The 16,930-nt window shown below is 31.8% G+C and overlaps 1 protein-coding gene across 1 annotated transcript; it reads right to left on the reverse strand.

The window, feature by feature from the left end:
• Positions 1-5,334: 5,334 nt before the first annotated feature.
• Positions 5,335-14,998, reverse strand: LOC149418912 (uncharacterized). Its single transcript, XM_089638710.1, has 2 exons — positions 14,873-14,998; positions 5,335-5,878 (listed from the first exon to the last, which is right to left on the reverse strand). The coding sequence occupies exons 1-2, from the start codon at positions 14,879-14,881 to the stop codon at positions 5,441-5,443; spliced, it is 447 nt and encodes a 148-aa protein (XP_089494836.1). The 5' UTR covers positions 14,882-14,998; the 3' UTR covers positions 5,335-5,440.
• Positions 14,999-16,930: the final 1,932 nt, after the last annotated feature.

Raw genomic sequence — 16,930 nt, forward strand, 5'->3', positions numbered from 1 at the left:
TGTTTCTCAAGTTCACATCATTACATTCGGTTCGTTTCATTTTCATCTTTTCATCAATTTAATTTACACTATCGTATTTATAGTCTGTTATATTAACATTGTGCATACTTAATAAACCACTACTATTAAACTTCGGTGACTCCATTCATTTTAATACACACATCTTTGATCTTAATAATATACTCAATTCACAACTATGGTAATACACTAAACGACCAAGATTACCTTCAGTATACCAATAAATATTAAAAAATATATATATTCTTACACTATCAATTCATTCGTTAAGGACCTGCAATACCATTTTAACTACATAACGAATAATCTGAAGAGAATCTTAATAAATTAGCAATATTTTTTTATCAGCGAGTTTTCTTCATGTGTGATGTAGATTCCCAGTTTCCCGCTTGCGCCATTAGTTTCCGTATATGGGGGAAATTATTTTTAATGATCTTCTTGTGGCCAAGAAGTCGAAATATTTTACGAAAATTGGTGACTCCAAATTTCTTTAAAATACCTACCCATTGATTTTCTATTCGGTAATTTTCTGTCAAAACTGGACACCAGAGAGCCCATGGAGTAAATGGATTTCACCATTGATCCCGGGGTTAAAGCGTTCAATGAGTATGAATAAAACAACTGATTTAAATTCAAACTTTCAACATTTCAAATTCATTCCGCCTTCGGAAAAAACATTAACCTTTTTCTGTTCAATGCTCCGCGCTAACATAGGTAAGTCATTTAAGTTTTGCCACGAAGTTAATTGGAATTAATAAATGCGCAAGCTTCGCTCAAAATGAAATTTAGCTTACACGGTTTAATTTTAAAATTGTGATACCAATTCAAAGGTTTTTAACAAGGTAATTTCTGTGGATTACTTCTAAAAGAGCCAATATTTGTTTTTCATAATACGTAAAAAAAATTAAATATCCGTATTCATCAGGAATCATATTAGTGGACTAAATTTGAAATGTTTTTTTTTTAAGTTTTGGACTTTCGTGTATCTTGATAAATAATGTGCTTTTGGTTTCACGTCCAACACAAGTTGAAATATGGAACTATCATCATTCTTAGGGTTACAACAACTAATAAAAAAATGTACAGAAAGCTAAGGCATCCGTTTTACTAAAAATAATATTTTTTCACCGAATATCTCCTATCCAAATTTTGTTTTCGTAAGAGCAATACTACTTATCTTGAAAACATATTCAAAGGAAGAAGCTACATATATCACGTAGATTATGCAGAGATGTGTAGTATATGTTAGTCACTAGATTTATTATATTCTTTAAACAACATTAAATAACAGAAATATTTTTTAAATTGATGTTTTTCACCACATTTTTTAGCAGTTTGAATAAAATAACGTCACTTTCTCTTATTTGTTTTTTAAACCCTTTCGAAGCTAAAATGTAAACCAGGGAAATGTTTTATTGATTTTATTGAAACACAGAGAGTACATGTGGTTTTTTGTGTTATTTCACCCTCCCTGTGTTATGGCGGGTGAATTTTACAGTTTGCGGACATAGAATCTATACACTACTGTAATATAAAAATGATTTATAGCTAGTTTGGGTTGCAAGAAGATGATGGAGAAGTTAGAGAATTATGAGAAGATGAAAAATTTGAGAAATTAATAGTATATAGATCACGCTAATTAATTATGTACGTACTATACCGCTAAGTCAGAGAATAAGGATATATTAGGTTTTGTCTGAAAGGTGATTAAATTGATAGAGTGTAGAAAGAATGGGTATTGTAGTTGTAAATGTATTCCGTGTGTAAGGATCCATTTCGTAATTTGTTTTTTTAAAGGAATGGGGTTGACTCACGGTTTTTAGGTTTTCAGGGATAAGGTTAAAGATTTTAGGAGCTAAGAAGAAAAATTGTCTTCGAGCTGACGTGGTATGTAGTGAAGGTACTTTGTAGTGACCGTTGGTTATTGTTCTGGTGGTGTAGTTGTGTTGTAAGAGAGTTTTGCTTTATATTTGAACAGGAAATGTATTAGCGAAAATGTTAGGTGGAGTTGTTGTATGTTTAAGACCTTATAATCTATGAGGGGTTTTCTAAGAAATACTTTGTCAGAAATCTTTATATTATATTTTTTTACTTTGATGTTAAGTTTTGAATGTCGTTATTGGTCAATGACATAAAAATTCCTAACACAGTCGTATACGAATGTATATATTATAAATATGGATAAAGAACAAGTTCTTTGAAACTGAAATAAAGCATTTGAAACAGTTGCAAGGAACAGAAAACTGCATCTGCGTATTTATCAATGTTTCTTCTGTAATTAGAACTGGAACACAGAGTGCTAAAATTTTGACCTGGCGTGCTCAACTTAATACGGTACGGCTAGATTTTTTACCAGTAACTGGCAACCCTACATATTTATATTATTCCATGTTTCAAATATACAATTCTGGATATTGCCGAATATAAAGCATCGATTTTGATTAATAGCGACCACATGGCGACAGAAATATGGCAAGGAGCGAACATAAAAACGTTTTATTTTGCTTCTTCCCCGCAAATCACTTTGCTTTTTATACCGTCCTACTAAGATACTATATTGGCTTGCCTCCTTAAATTGATATAAAGATATCTAAAACAATTCCTGTATCCATAACAGGAAAATACAATTTTATTCCTGGGGTGTAACGGATGGTTTTGTATTGAAAAATTTATTCCTGCCCTTTTTAACCCGGGCCAATTTAGAGAGACAAAATATTTACATTTGATAAAAGAACTCTCGCTGTTTTTGTTATTGTTTTTTGGGTTGATAATCTCTTTTAAAGTAGGATTTTCTAATAATAAATGTTTTTTTTTAATTAAAAAAAAATAGTTAATAAACACCACTATTATTTTTGTACTTAATGCCGAATGGGTTTCGTTACAATCGTAGTTTCATCAGGGATGTATTTATTATATAGTGAATAACCTTTACCCACTCGATTGATTTTCGGCATATTATGCCAAGTTGCAAAACGTCGTGAGTGATCGCACGTCATAATTAGCCATTTTTCTTTACCTTTTGTAAAACGTTTATGATTTTTTTTCAAAAATTCCCGCGTATAACAGTTATCATTGGTAGTAAGCTAATAAAATGTTTTCCTATTTTACACCGAGTTTTAGATGTTGACAGTGACAATTCTTGTTTTGAATGTCAAGTGTGAAAAATTTAATCAACCTCGTTATAAAACTGTACTTTTGTATACAAACCAAATCCACGTCTCGCCAGACTGCTAGCCTGTTCGCTTACCTGCCACAAACCGACAATCGCCTTTAAATATTGCTACGTTGAGTAGTTGCTATGGTTACTTGCTACGTGCAGCCTACAATACTCACCAGACATTTTAGGTTATAATAATGAATGTGGAATCACAAACTTTATCCAGTACTGGAAGCGCCAATTCTTGAGGGTTAGATACCCACAAGAATGTTTGTGATCCCAGGGTTCTCAGGGGGTTGGGTTCGAAACCAGAAATGTGTCAGGTTACAATGTGTACATTAGAGTCAAGGAAAGAAGATTTAGAGTAACATTAATGTATATTATTTCGAATACAATATAAGTCTATACACTCTACCGTGTGAGTTTTAACGAAAACAATATAATAAAAGTTAGATATAAGCTTACCCCCAAGGTTCCGACCTCGCTTTATCTATCTAGCTAATTAAGTAACATCCTACTAACTCGAGCTGGAGCAGCACCTCCTCAGGCTGAGCTCCTAGGGACTCCAGCCGAAGCAAGAGGAAGATTTAGTTCCGCCTCCTGGCGACTGTCCGTGGCAGGAAAATGTGTAATCTGGCGACTGAGGAAGAGGTATCTGGTGCCCGCGGTCGCATCCGTGTATCCTGGCGAGGATTCCCTTTATGTAAGGAAAAATAGGCCTCAATACGGCCCTGGTGAAAATGCGGTCGACGTAGTGCCAAACTGCGAGAAAGAATACTATCCTTAGGTATCCGGGAACCGGGCACAATATTTTAAGCCACTGGCTTCTTCATCCCATAAAGGATGGGTCGGATTCAAGCAGATCACACCAGATAACACTTCTGACTCCGTTTGCGATTCATGATGCCGCGTGGTTACAATATTCGAACGAGCCACCGAACTAATTCCACTATGGAACTTCGTATTTTACACCATTTATACGATTTTATTATGCAATCTCCGCGTATAAAATTAGACTTCGCCACTCCGATTAAAGGGAAACCATTCTCAAACAATTTCACTCCGGAAAACTGTGACTGTCGTCTGCCGAGAGATCAGGCCCACTCCCTGGTTTCTCCGCAGGCAAGGAAGTGTTTTGTTTTTTTCTGTTTCCGCCCGGTACAGATTTTTAATTTTAAATTATGATTCGAAATTTTACCAAAACCAATACCAGCGACAATCGCCCAGTTCCTAACTAGGTTAGAGAATCGGCGAGGATAAATGTGATGATGCAGAATAAATTAATGAATAAAATATTAAAACAAAAGGAGTCTAGCCCTGCATCATAACAATATGTATTTGATAATGGTACAGTTGCACATCTCGACACAAGAATTCCCCGGTGAGATAGCGGCTTACGATGAGAATAAATAAATAAAATACTTTAATTTGTGTATTGATTTCTTAGGTTGGTATTAAGAAATTTGCAAGGTTAAAAGGTTGTCAGGCTTACGTGAAAATATTCAGTGAAGAATTGAACGCTTTCTTCGGGCAACGAGTTCATCTTTTATTAAGGTGCTAAGGACTTGGAATAAATTTGACGAAAGCAATCAAGATTCGCACGTAGCGTATTTGCTTTTGATTTACAGTTTTCGAGCTTTTTTCAACATCATTTCCATTCAAAATTTAACGGCAGGAATGCTGAAGAATTTTCGTCGCAGTTTGTAGTACTGAATAATTAATTTTATTGTAATCGCTTCTGTTACAAAGAACGTGAACTTGTTATAAGGAAGGTTGAAGCGTGTAATTTTTTGTATCTGACTTTGTTGCAGCATACATTTATGTTGAGAATAGGAAGATAGTTACGATTCAACATGCATTTCACGGAAAGATTTTCATGAGACATATTAATTCATTCGTTAAGGGCCTGGAAATCCCGTTTTTAATCGGATTACCAATAATTCAACGAGATTTTTAACAGTGTGTGTACACATTAATTTATCATCTTCACGAAATGATTTTATCGTATGTCATTTTCTAATTTGCACCACGAAATAATGTTTCAAAATTAGAAAAATGCTTATTTTTTCATTAAAATCATCCAGAAGTCATACAAATTAATAACATAAGATATCGCATGGGTTCAAGCAGATGTGATGTTGAAAAAAAATGTATTGTACTTATTTTCGTCTTGATTTATTACATAGAATTAACATCTCATTTGTAAATAGAAACAAACCATATAAAACATAGTTCACATAGCACAATCTTTTTAGAGTAACATAATCAATACACATAACCAGTTTTCTCTACGCTCGCGACAACAGTATTTTGTGAGTAATCAGTTTTGTCCGTGTGGCCAGTGTGGTCTGATGTACCAGAATGATCCTCATGAGAGTCGTGATGGCTTGAGGTATGGACAACAGGGGTGGCTGGCACCTTCTCAGCTTCGTAGTGGCTCAGAACATTCTTGTAGACTGGCTTGTAGGAGTAGGTTGGTTCTGGCTCGGCTGGGATATTGTATACCACAGGGTACGAGATTGGGGCCACCACTTTTTGTACGCGGATGGTGCCAGGAGTGTAGTGGATAACGGGGAAGCGGTAGACGGGCCATACTCGGGGGATGGAGAAGTTTACGCGGTAGTTGAATGGGAAAAAGAAAGGCTTCGATTCTGCAACCTCCATGTTGAGGACTGCCACCATGGCGGCCAAGAAAAAGAAGGACTGCAAAGAAGAAAAATACAAAATTAGAAAGGAAAACTTTAACATGTAGAGATGGTGGAGAAAGTAAAGGGTGTAGTTAAAATATATGATGCAAACATGGTAGAGGACGTCGCTGATAAGTTTGCATAATCAAGTGAACCAACTACTTGGCATGCTTGGGGCATGTTTTACAAGAGAGAAAATTTTATGAATGCGAGCGAAGAAATTGTAGGTGCCATGACAGAGTTGTGTGGTTATTATATTTTATTTGGTTTTATTTGATTATATGCCCCGCCGAGCTTTTACATAGATTTTAAGAACAGAATAAACCTAATGAGATATCGAAAATTATACACAAAGCTTTAAATGCATTAAAAACGTTAAACTGATAAACTGGATATGAAACAATATTTGTAAGACACGTAACAGTAACATAAAATAATATAGAAACTAGAACAATACTAAATATAAGACAAATCACTAAAACTACATTACCAACGCTACTATAATTTTAGGAATCAACAAAGTGCTGGTATAGATTACGCTTGGTTCTATAAATGGAGTCAGTAAATATATCAATAGTACCCCCAAACTTGTTGCCCAGATCATACATCTCATTTGTTAGTGAGTGGGTCTCATAGTTGGTTTTGTATGTATTGCAGACTAATGTTACAGTTTGTTTTGTGTTCCTAGTCAGCAGACCGAATTTAGTAGTGGCGACGATGTCAGGGCTGTAAATTAAGTTGTTAATGACTCTGTGTAATTTATCCTCTCTGCATACCCATGCCAGGAAATAAGTAAGTAATTGTCTATAAGTTCGTTTTACAAATTTGTCAGGGATGTTATGTGTGTGCGATAAAAAATTGAAGCATATTATTGGTATTTTTTTTATTTACAACGTGTCTTTGTTTACTAATAAATGACAGAATCCTGTTGTTTTTTTCATGCAAAAGTTTAATTTTTAATTCAATAATTTTTTTTATAAATCTTCAACATTTATTTTACAAACAAGAACTTATTAACGGAAAATTTTTGTATATAGGTATTTAAATGATAAACTTATTTATTTATTCTTATTTAGGTATTATTTTTTTGTATATTGTGTATCCTGATAAAGAAACCATTGGTTTTGAAACATTCTGGTAATTGAGTCTAAGCAAAATTTTGCTATTATTGAAGAAATAAAAATAAGTATGAAGTTTGGAGAACATTAAAAAAATGTAATGTTTTAACTTTCCGACCATCAATGAATTATATTTACCAGGACAAAGATTAGTGCAGTGTTATGTCATTTAAAAAACATAACTTCCTTTTAAAACAAATTTGAGATATTAAGCTACATAATTTGGATTCACTGAAATTAATTTCCCTTGAAATTCGATTTATTAAAACGATTCAATTAAAGATTCAGGTTTACACGTCTTAGATATTCCCACTTATTTAAACATGTTAGCTAATTATTTTATTATAAAATATTACAATGTTGCCTCGTCATTATTTTTTACATAAAAAATAATAGGTCTACCGAAAGAATGATCGCTTTAAAAAATTACAAAATTAAACAAACTTGTTTTTTGAAAGATATTATTTAAATTCTCAAAATAATATTACACAACCAAGACGACCATCAAAAAAAGATAATATAATATGAAATAAAATTACCATACATGTTGACACGCTTCAAATATTTTATTATTGATTTAGAAGCGGACGTGAGATGAGAATGGGTGCTTAGTAAATAAAATTTATGTGACATCAGATAAAACCCAATTGATGCGGGATCTGAAACAATCTGATTTCAAATTGCATCTCGTTTCTTTGAAAAAGAACCCTGAAGATTTTAATTTTTTTTTCCAGCCTAAATGAAAAAAAATATATTTTTCTAAGATTCTTTGATGAATTATTCATATTAAATAACTAATTTTTAACCTATCAAAAATTGCTGATACTTCATTTGGTTAGATCATCAATATGATAAAAAATTGAACTTTGATAATTTTTTTCCACGGGTTGTTTTGAATCTTCCTACAGCCCCTACCATAATAAAAAATAGTTTTTTTATAAACTTTTATTTTTTGTTTATCTGTAGATTCGGTTATAACGAGAAGAAATTATTTCAAATTGTTTTTTTTGGCGCTGTGTGCAGGGGGGACCCTGGAGGGTCTAAAGTCGTTCACAATAATTAAATATAGCTTCGTTTTATTTAAAAAAATGTTGACGTCTAAGATGAAGGAGATAAACCATTAGTTTCCTTATACCATCGTTGGGAAAGTGCTGGGGCCCTTACAGATCCTACCTTAACCCGGCTCACAATACTTCCCAGCCGGGTGGCGACATAGTTCCCTTGGAGTTACATATGGAATCATAGGCCCTCTTACGAGGTGTCATACATAAATCCTTGTGCATATTATGTGTGCAACATTTTCAAATGAATTGAGGTATGCGTTTGTGTCGCGAAAATTATCAATAACTACATAAATAAAAAAATAAATATTCGTTTGTTCAAAATATTAAATCTCCGAAAGTTCTTGAATGATTAGGTACTTTGAAATTTTGACACACCGTTGCATTCGAACACGCGTGTGTTTTTATGTACCTATATTATATAGATGTCGCCTGTGACAAGTTGGGGTCATCTGTTGGAAGTAAAATCAACACGCGCTATTTTTTCTCCATAGTACACAAACGGAATGAGCCACAGTAACGGGTGACGGGGTAAAACTAGTTTGTAATTATTTTTCCAAATCCAGACAAGCCATAAATTAACTTTTGTTCTGAAAATTAACTGTGCAGAACTTCATTAATCTTGAAATAAAAATGTTATTATGTTAGTTGTTGAAAATGAAAATCTGAACCGGACCACTCCCCTTTATGTCAATATAGATTTGAAATGTAGAGTTTATATTTTATCTTTCTGTACAAAAAATCTCAGTTTTCATCTTGGCCAGTCAATTAACGTTCTGTAATTTTTACGGATAAAAGTACAAATAGTACTGATACAGTATTTTTAAATGCACCAATTACATATTAAAGTAACAATTTTTGTTTTTTCTTTTAAATTTCAAAACGAAAAAAATCAACTGATGCCCAAATGATGGGATGGGCCAAAACTTTGCACCTTCTTATCTCAAGGAGGAGTTAAACATCAGAAAGCTACATTATCAAGAATTTTTATTGTAAAATAGTCAGGATGTTTATTTTACATTTTCTACAAGATTACCGTTAGTTTAACCGCTCAACGGCTCATTTCAATAATAGGCAATAGGCATGACGTATTATTGGGCGCAGGTCAAGGTTAACATCATGTGTGAAAAAGTATGTGCAGACTTCAGGCTTTTGACCTTTAGATACTGTTGCTGGTGGGTTCTGTGAACAGAGATGTTTTTAACTTCTGGTCAAAGTTAAACACCTCCTAAATAAGTTAATTAATGCACAAACACTTAGAATAAATATAAGTATTGACATGATAATTGGCATACAAAGGAGTGGGATGTTTATAGAGACATGCCATTAAGAAAAATGTAGCTTTGACAAGTTAGTAGAAGTGGCATGGTGTGAACCTTTTCCCAAACTTTTTTGATTAAACTTGATATTTTTAAGACGTCACATGTTTCTTATAAACACATCAAATAATATGTGTGGGTACCTCCATCACTTCTTTGATTACCTACCTATTAAAAATGTGTTTTAGGTTTGAAAATTTGATACTTTAGAAATATTTTAGCTGCTCTAAAAAACTGCTAGTGAACACATCTCTGACTTAAATAATCGAGCATTTTTTTACAAGTCTTTTTGACTAACGAACCCATTTTCGGTTATAGTTTTATTATAAAGTGGAAAATTAAGTTCTTTATAGAATAATTGTAAAACATTTAAACATTTTTAAATATTGCATGTTTTTATCTTTCATAAATCAAAACAGGCGGCTGGTGTTAAGCGCGAATTTAAACCTTATCGCCATCTGCAGAGCGAGTGTTATTGTTAGCGGCCTGATTCCAAATGTTACACCACGTGGTGCCTAAGTTTTTATTTGTAGCTCGTATCGTTTAACCGTTTCAATATATTTTTACACGATTTTTAATAATTTGCCTGTTGGGAAAATACGGCTAGTCTAATACGTCGGTCACATGTTGCGTCGGTTAAGGTGTAACATATGCAAAGATAACCCCACGACAGCTCAGTACTAAGAACAGTCACCCAGCATTTTCTTGGGTGCTTTCAAGAGATACATAATTATAATGATTTTTCTAATTTTTAGTGCAGTTGTCAAATGTCCGAAGTTCTGAGGTAATACGACTATTTATATTCGAAAGTGAATTTCTAGAAGCTTAAGTAACTATGTTTAGTCTGCCAAACCGGTTTCTTATTTTGATATTATTAAAAATTAAAAAGTAATAAAACCAAAGTTTTCCAGCAAATTTTTAATGGTAGGTACCATCCAAAAATCGTTTTGCTATATCATTTAAAATCTGAGCAGGAAATCCGTAGAATGTGGTCTTTACCTACAGATTTGAAAGAGAACTAATGTTACAATTTCATATAAAACATTTAGACTCCTAGGCCTCAGTCAAGTCAAAGAATTTGATTTTCTGCTCAAAATTATTTTAATTTTATTTATGATTATACACTCTCAAAATAAACAATTAAAAGAGAGAATCATAATTCAACTATACGAACTCTTGAATCCCATAAATACACAAACCAACAAGAACAACCACATGACAAAATCCACTATTCTACTGCATATGGCAGTTTCACACTATGGAAAATCAATACTTAGATGATATTGACATGTTGTAATTTTTTTTTTTTTTTAAACATACAACAAATGATGTTGCACTCCCATAAGTTATCAAACTCATTAAGGGATCGAAGAGTAAAAAAATAAAATAAAAGAGTTTTGTACAGAAAAATTAGACCCAACCCAACCCAATGTGATTAATATTTTAATGTTGAAAATCAATACTTAGATGACATGTTGTAATGTGTTTTTTTTTTTAATTTTAAGGACCATATTAAAAAAAATTTCCAATCTTACTTTTAAACAAATGTATTTTTAAATTTTAGTTTCTTGTATTTTTATCTATCGTAATAAACCGAGTGGAATTAAATATATCGGGCGCAAAAACACGCCCACATCACACTTTTATCGGGTCTATTGGTTTAAATAAGAGATTATTTTTTAATATTTTTTGTAAGAGAAAAATGGTATAATTTTAAAAATGCATTATTATTCTCTTGGCGTTCTTTCGACGTGTTCAAAATAATGATGTATTTTGTATGACCGTGAATCTTTACCTTAACAGCGTCAAAACCGTTGACGGTTTATTAGCATATAAATTAGGGTGTTGGATAAGTTCATAGTTGGCCAATTCACACGTCGGTTGTCGAGCAAATACTTGATTATGGATCATGACATAAGTTACGAGGAAGGCTAATTTCGTAATGAGTGTTATGTCACTTAGTGATTTGCTGCCGTGTCGATGAACTGATTATATTACATCTTAATGACCGCGACTTATGACCGTGAATATTGGTATTTAGGATTATAAGTTTAAATTTAATAAGAAGACGTCATAAAACAAATGATTCATACAATATAAATCGACAGCATAATCTTTGTAATATTTTTGTAGACATGTTTAAAGATTCCGTATTAGTGATGAAACGAAATCTTGTAACACATCTAGCTGACGAGTACCCGGCCGTAAAATCCGTCGCGTAGTTTAGAAGAACGAAGCGCACTACAACAAATACCAAACACAATTGTATTATTACATTTGAATTTATTTAATGTAATAGCCCACTATGGCGTAAATAAATAAAGAATGAGATAATACTATAATGATTTATTTCTTGGGTATTATGCCATGTTGTGTTTTCTTCTTGAGCCAACGTCTCGGATAGCTTTACAGTATGCACTAGGGCAGATGGACACTATAATGCTGTCCGAAACGTCGGCTAAAGAAGGAGGTAACGCAGCACGGCATAATACACCAAAATTAATCATTATAATTCTTTTGGCCGTGGAAATATCAAATAATATAATAAAATTTTAATCGATTTTGAAATTAATTTCTAGAATATCTTATTTTAATAACTCGTTTTATTGCAATTTTATTGATCATGTGGTTATCTAAGCCTTGGTTGTTTGGTTTGTTGGTTGGTTGCGTATTTAAATGACAGCAATTAATCCTCTTGATTTTTTATACAAGGATAATATTTGAAAATGCCCTTGAAGGACGATATTTAAAATCAAATAAACCTTTTAGCTTTCCAAATATAAATACCTAGTAAAAAGTTGGAAATTAAATAACTTTAAAATATGCATTTAAATTATTAGATACAGTGGGTACTGCGACGGAATTTAAGTTCGTACAAACTTGATACAAACTTCTTTAGGAAAGACAAACATATTTATATTGACTAGACAGCCTGCCGATATAGAAATACCCACAGAAGGAAAATAATATAATTTATATTTAAAATAAGATCCATCTCGACTTGTAACATTAAGAATCGGTTGAAATTACGCATTCATAAGGTAAAAATTCCTGCTTAACTGATTTTATTTTATTTTGTGAAATTCGTGCAAAAATATTAAAATGTTTTACTATCATAACCTTCAGAATTTAATATGCCACAATTATACAATAAAACTATATCCGAACAGGGGATTGTGACGTATTTTGGAGATTTTATACTTAGAAGCATTTTTCATAGGCCTTATACTTTCTTGTATGTTTACGAAAAGTCTTAAAAAAATATCTCGATTAAAGCAAAGGCCAAGAAGAGTCCTACTCGCATCACTTAACAGGCGTTATTAATAAAAACATCGTTTAAGAATGTTTTATCGTTTTGCCTTCATAATGTGTCATGACGATGCAAAGAAATTAAAACATCATTATGTAAACACAAAATTTGATGACTGTTAATTTTCTAATAAGGCATCCGTCTAAAATCATAATAATTGCATTTTATTAGGATACTCTGATATTTAACAAGATGTCGTAATAATATGCCCTTGTAAAATTGACAAACTTTTTATATGAAGTGTCTTGTAAGATATCACGAAAATAGCCTTTCTAGAAGTCCTTTATTCCTATTGAATACTCCCTGGAGGGATTTTTCACAAAAATGGCGTAATATAAATCATACAACAATAGGTTAGTAATTACTGAAGAAAGCGAATAAAATGTGAGTTATTTACCATTGAACTATCGGGAAGATTCTGGTTGTAATGCCGAAAGACTTGGATTTTCATGTGTACGGGTTTCGATGTCATGATAATATATTCATAATTTACTAAAATTTTATCAGGAAATTAAAATAATTAGTCGGCCACTTCACGATATTTCATTCGTAAGGCCTGTAATCTCGTTTTAAACCTGATTTTCCAATGATTAGAAGGGAATTCTTAATAAATTACCAACAATTTTTTCTCCGTGCAGTAGGAATTTAGCATTCATAATATTTTAGCCTATCAAATTAAAAACCAAAAACACAAAGATTTTGCATGAAATTGTGATAAAAATATCTTTAATCATGGATTAATGTAATAATCAATAACGGAATCTCTTTAGGAATTCAAGCAGCTCATACCGTACATACTGTAGGACAGACAAAACCTTCTTATGTTTTATAGTAGGCATCCTAACGATCTGATAAGGCTATTTTCTTTATTGTATCAAATAGACAGGAAATATATTTTATTGTATAAAATTGAGTATGATCCTCAATTAAACGATTTTTTTTGGTTATATTGGTCACCAACGGTTTTGATTATAGGAAAGATTTACAAGGGTAATAAACTAACAAGCATTCTGTTCAGATGAATTAATAATTACAAGCGATACCAATAGGCGCAAATGTTATTAAATAATTATAAGCTATAATTAGTCGCATGAAATATCAATACAAATTGAAAATATCTCCCGAGTAAAAATAAATGCCGCCAAAGGGAATTGAACCCGTGCATTCTGAAGTCCGATTATAAATAATTCAATATGTACTAGTACCTCAATCAACAATTACTGTTTATTATATTTTATCCACCTGTAAAAAACCTGTACAATCTATGCACGTTACAAAGCCGAGCAACTAGATTTGGGAACACTTTCAAACGTCCAAAATAATAAGATTATTAATTTGCGGACGTGAAATATTTATCTATCTTTTATCCATTCTATACATGTAAAAATTTGTTTTTGTTCTTATTAGTGCCAGGAGTGTTTAGAGAGTGGTTTTAATGGTAGAAGAAATCAATGACGCCCGCATTATCTCTAGATTGGAATGAAATATAATAGAGAGGAGTCGAATAATATTCTATACAATGTAGTTTTTAAATAGTAACAATGCGGTACACAGTAGTAAGAAAGCGTTCCAAAGAAGATTTAACGATATAACACTGGAATGAGACAAATAGTCGAATTAAAGTCAAAATACTGTAGTTATTTTTAGCATTAAAGTGGACTTCATGATATTAGAGAAAGATATGAATCAAATAATTATTTGTATCAATATGAGGCATACTTGATGAAGAAGAAATAGTTGTAAGGATAATGTATGACTTGGAAGTGAATGGTTAAAGAAGTAGAGGACGCCCGTGAAAGACATGGCACGATCGAGTTAATCAAATACTTATTACAATAAAATAAATATTATTTTCATAAAAATTCACTTAGTGGTCAGATATACTAGAATTAAAAACATAAAAACTTTACACGAAACAACAAAACACTCAAAAGTCCCCGCAGTACAAGTCAGCTAGTGAATTAAAATACATTTAAATTTAGAATTTAAAATATTCAATGCCAAGAATTCACATCAATTTATTCATGGTGATGAATTTTATTTTTAACTTTTTTTATAATCGGGTAAGAATTTTTTTTTTTAGAAAAAACAGCAAAAATATATTTTTGTTAAATAGCTACAATATGGTTTACCCTTCCAATAAAATATTCGCACTAGGCTTTAAAAATATAATATAAATGTGAGGTTTAAAGTAGGACTTACGTATTTCATTGTTGAATTGCGAACTATACAAATCCCAAGAACAGTACAAACAAGCACGCGGTGCGATATGTCGACTCGGAATGAAGATCCTTCAAGGAACTAGAATTATAAGTATCCACAGGCACCACTTTGCAAATTAGAATATTGATAGCTTGCCGGTGTTTAACCTGTTTTTTTTAATAGTCTAAAATTATTATAGCTAACATGTAGGTATATAAAATATAGAGAAGGACACAATTTTTTCCTGGGAATAAATCTTCTTCTCTAAATAGTACAAGTCTATGGCCATCCGCGTCTGTCTGTTTGTGAGCTTAATTCTTCTAAACTACTCACCGGTTTTTGATAAGATTTTCACTATCATTTAGAGAATTTTTTTCGGAAGGTTTACATATATAATAAACGAATAATATGTTTATATAAAGTAGAGGAAAGTGGATGTTTTATGATGAAGTCGAAAAAAAAATTTTTCGGGCTTTAATTGCTAACGCTGTATAAACCTTATGGGATACATCAAAATGATGTACTATGGAATTGTATATCTTAAAAAGGCCTACAGAAAATTTGTCATGGTATATGTCTATCTCCTGAGGATAACCCCCAGCAAACTCGAAAAGTAATCGACCGATATCGCTGAAAATTTATTCTTATTAGTGCCAGCAGTATTAAGACAAATACTTAACGCCCGAGGAATACTTAACGCAATATATCTGCACTGAAATGAGATAAGAAGTCCAATTATTTTATGACTTATATATTAATTTAAATATATATATATTTTTTAATAAATTAAATGATAATATTATTGAATGTATATAAGAATAACTTAAAATATAAACAACTTATTTTACTCTTATTTTGAAAGTCAAGTGGGCAGAATTTAATCAAGAAGTATCAGAATTTAATCAAGAAGTATCAAAAATCGGGTGGTTATTAGAATTCTCGTGTAAACAGTGACCTTTCTCTTATTTTGATGGTCGAATGTGCAAAATTTCAACCATTGGTCATTTACCACTGCGGTACTGAGAGTATCTCCTATTCTGGATGCGAAACTACATAGGAAGGTAACTTTTTGATTTTAATTACAAATAAAGTTAGAAAAACAAGAGAAGAAAAAAAAAAAAATAAATATTGATTTTTAAAGTAAAAACAAAATTAAATGCTAAACATCAATATTTCGGCGTTCTTTAAGAGTGAGAATTTTTGGTTAGCTGTCAAAACCGGTTTAAAGGAATCATTCGCACATCCTACTATTCTTGAGGAAAACTTAATACAAATAATATATTTCATGATTAGTTTTACATCTGGTGGCTTGATATTTTTTTCAACTCTTCTCAAATCACGTGAGGAGAATTTATAATTTCTTGAACCTACGTGTTTGTTTGAACGAAATCCAAAAAGGCATTGAAGAATATTTTAATGGATGTGTCCTTCTGATTTTTGCTAGAAACCTTATTAAATTAGGCACAATCGGAGATATATTTTTTTTATTTGTATTATACAAATGTACGTCCTGTTTAGTGGAACAGTAATCGTGGAGTAATATTTGATATTAAAATTAAATAAAAACCCAATGCACGAATAGAATTGTGCTATCCTTGGTAACTATTTAGTTATGTTATTATAATAGCCTTCTTGTAACTATAATCCATGAAGTTGAACGCATCTAATATTTCTGCGAAAGTATTGCCAACTCCATGCAATTTAGGTAAAATTATCTGAATGACTTAAGTCCTGATATTGTTGTTGCAATATAAATAATTTTCTATTGAGTAGTTCTAGTTGGTATGTTAAAATTGATTAGGCTACGTAAATCAGGGCTGTCTACAATTCCATTACAAATTTAAAAAAAAACCTTTCAAGTCGATAACGAGACTCATATTTTATGAATTATTATTATTAAGTACTACTGGTAGTTTTGTGAACAGTATACATTGCGTCTAAAAACACTATTTATCTAATATCTTTTAATAAAAAAATCCAATGAAATAATAAGATTTGATAGCTCGTGGTATGAACCATGATTATTAGAAATCTGGCGGGATTAAAATGTAGTTTTCA

This window comes from Hesperophylax consimilis, chromosome 13, assembly GCF_061612785.1.
Source record: "Hesperophylax consimilis isolate HC1 chromosome 13, BYU_Hcon_1.0, whole genome shotgun sequence".
In the NCBI taxonomy this organism is placed as follows: Eukaryota; Metazoa; Arthropoda; class Insecta; order Trichoptera; family Limnephilidae; genus Hesperophylax; species Hesperophylax consimilis.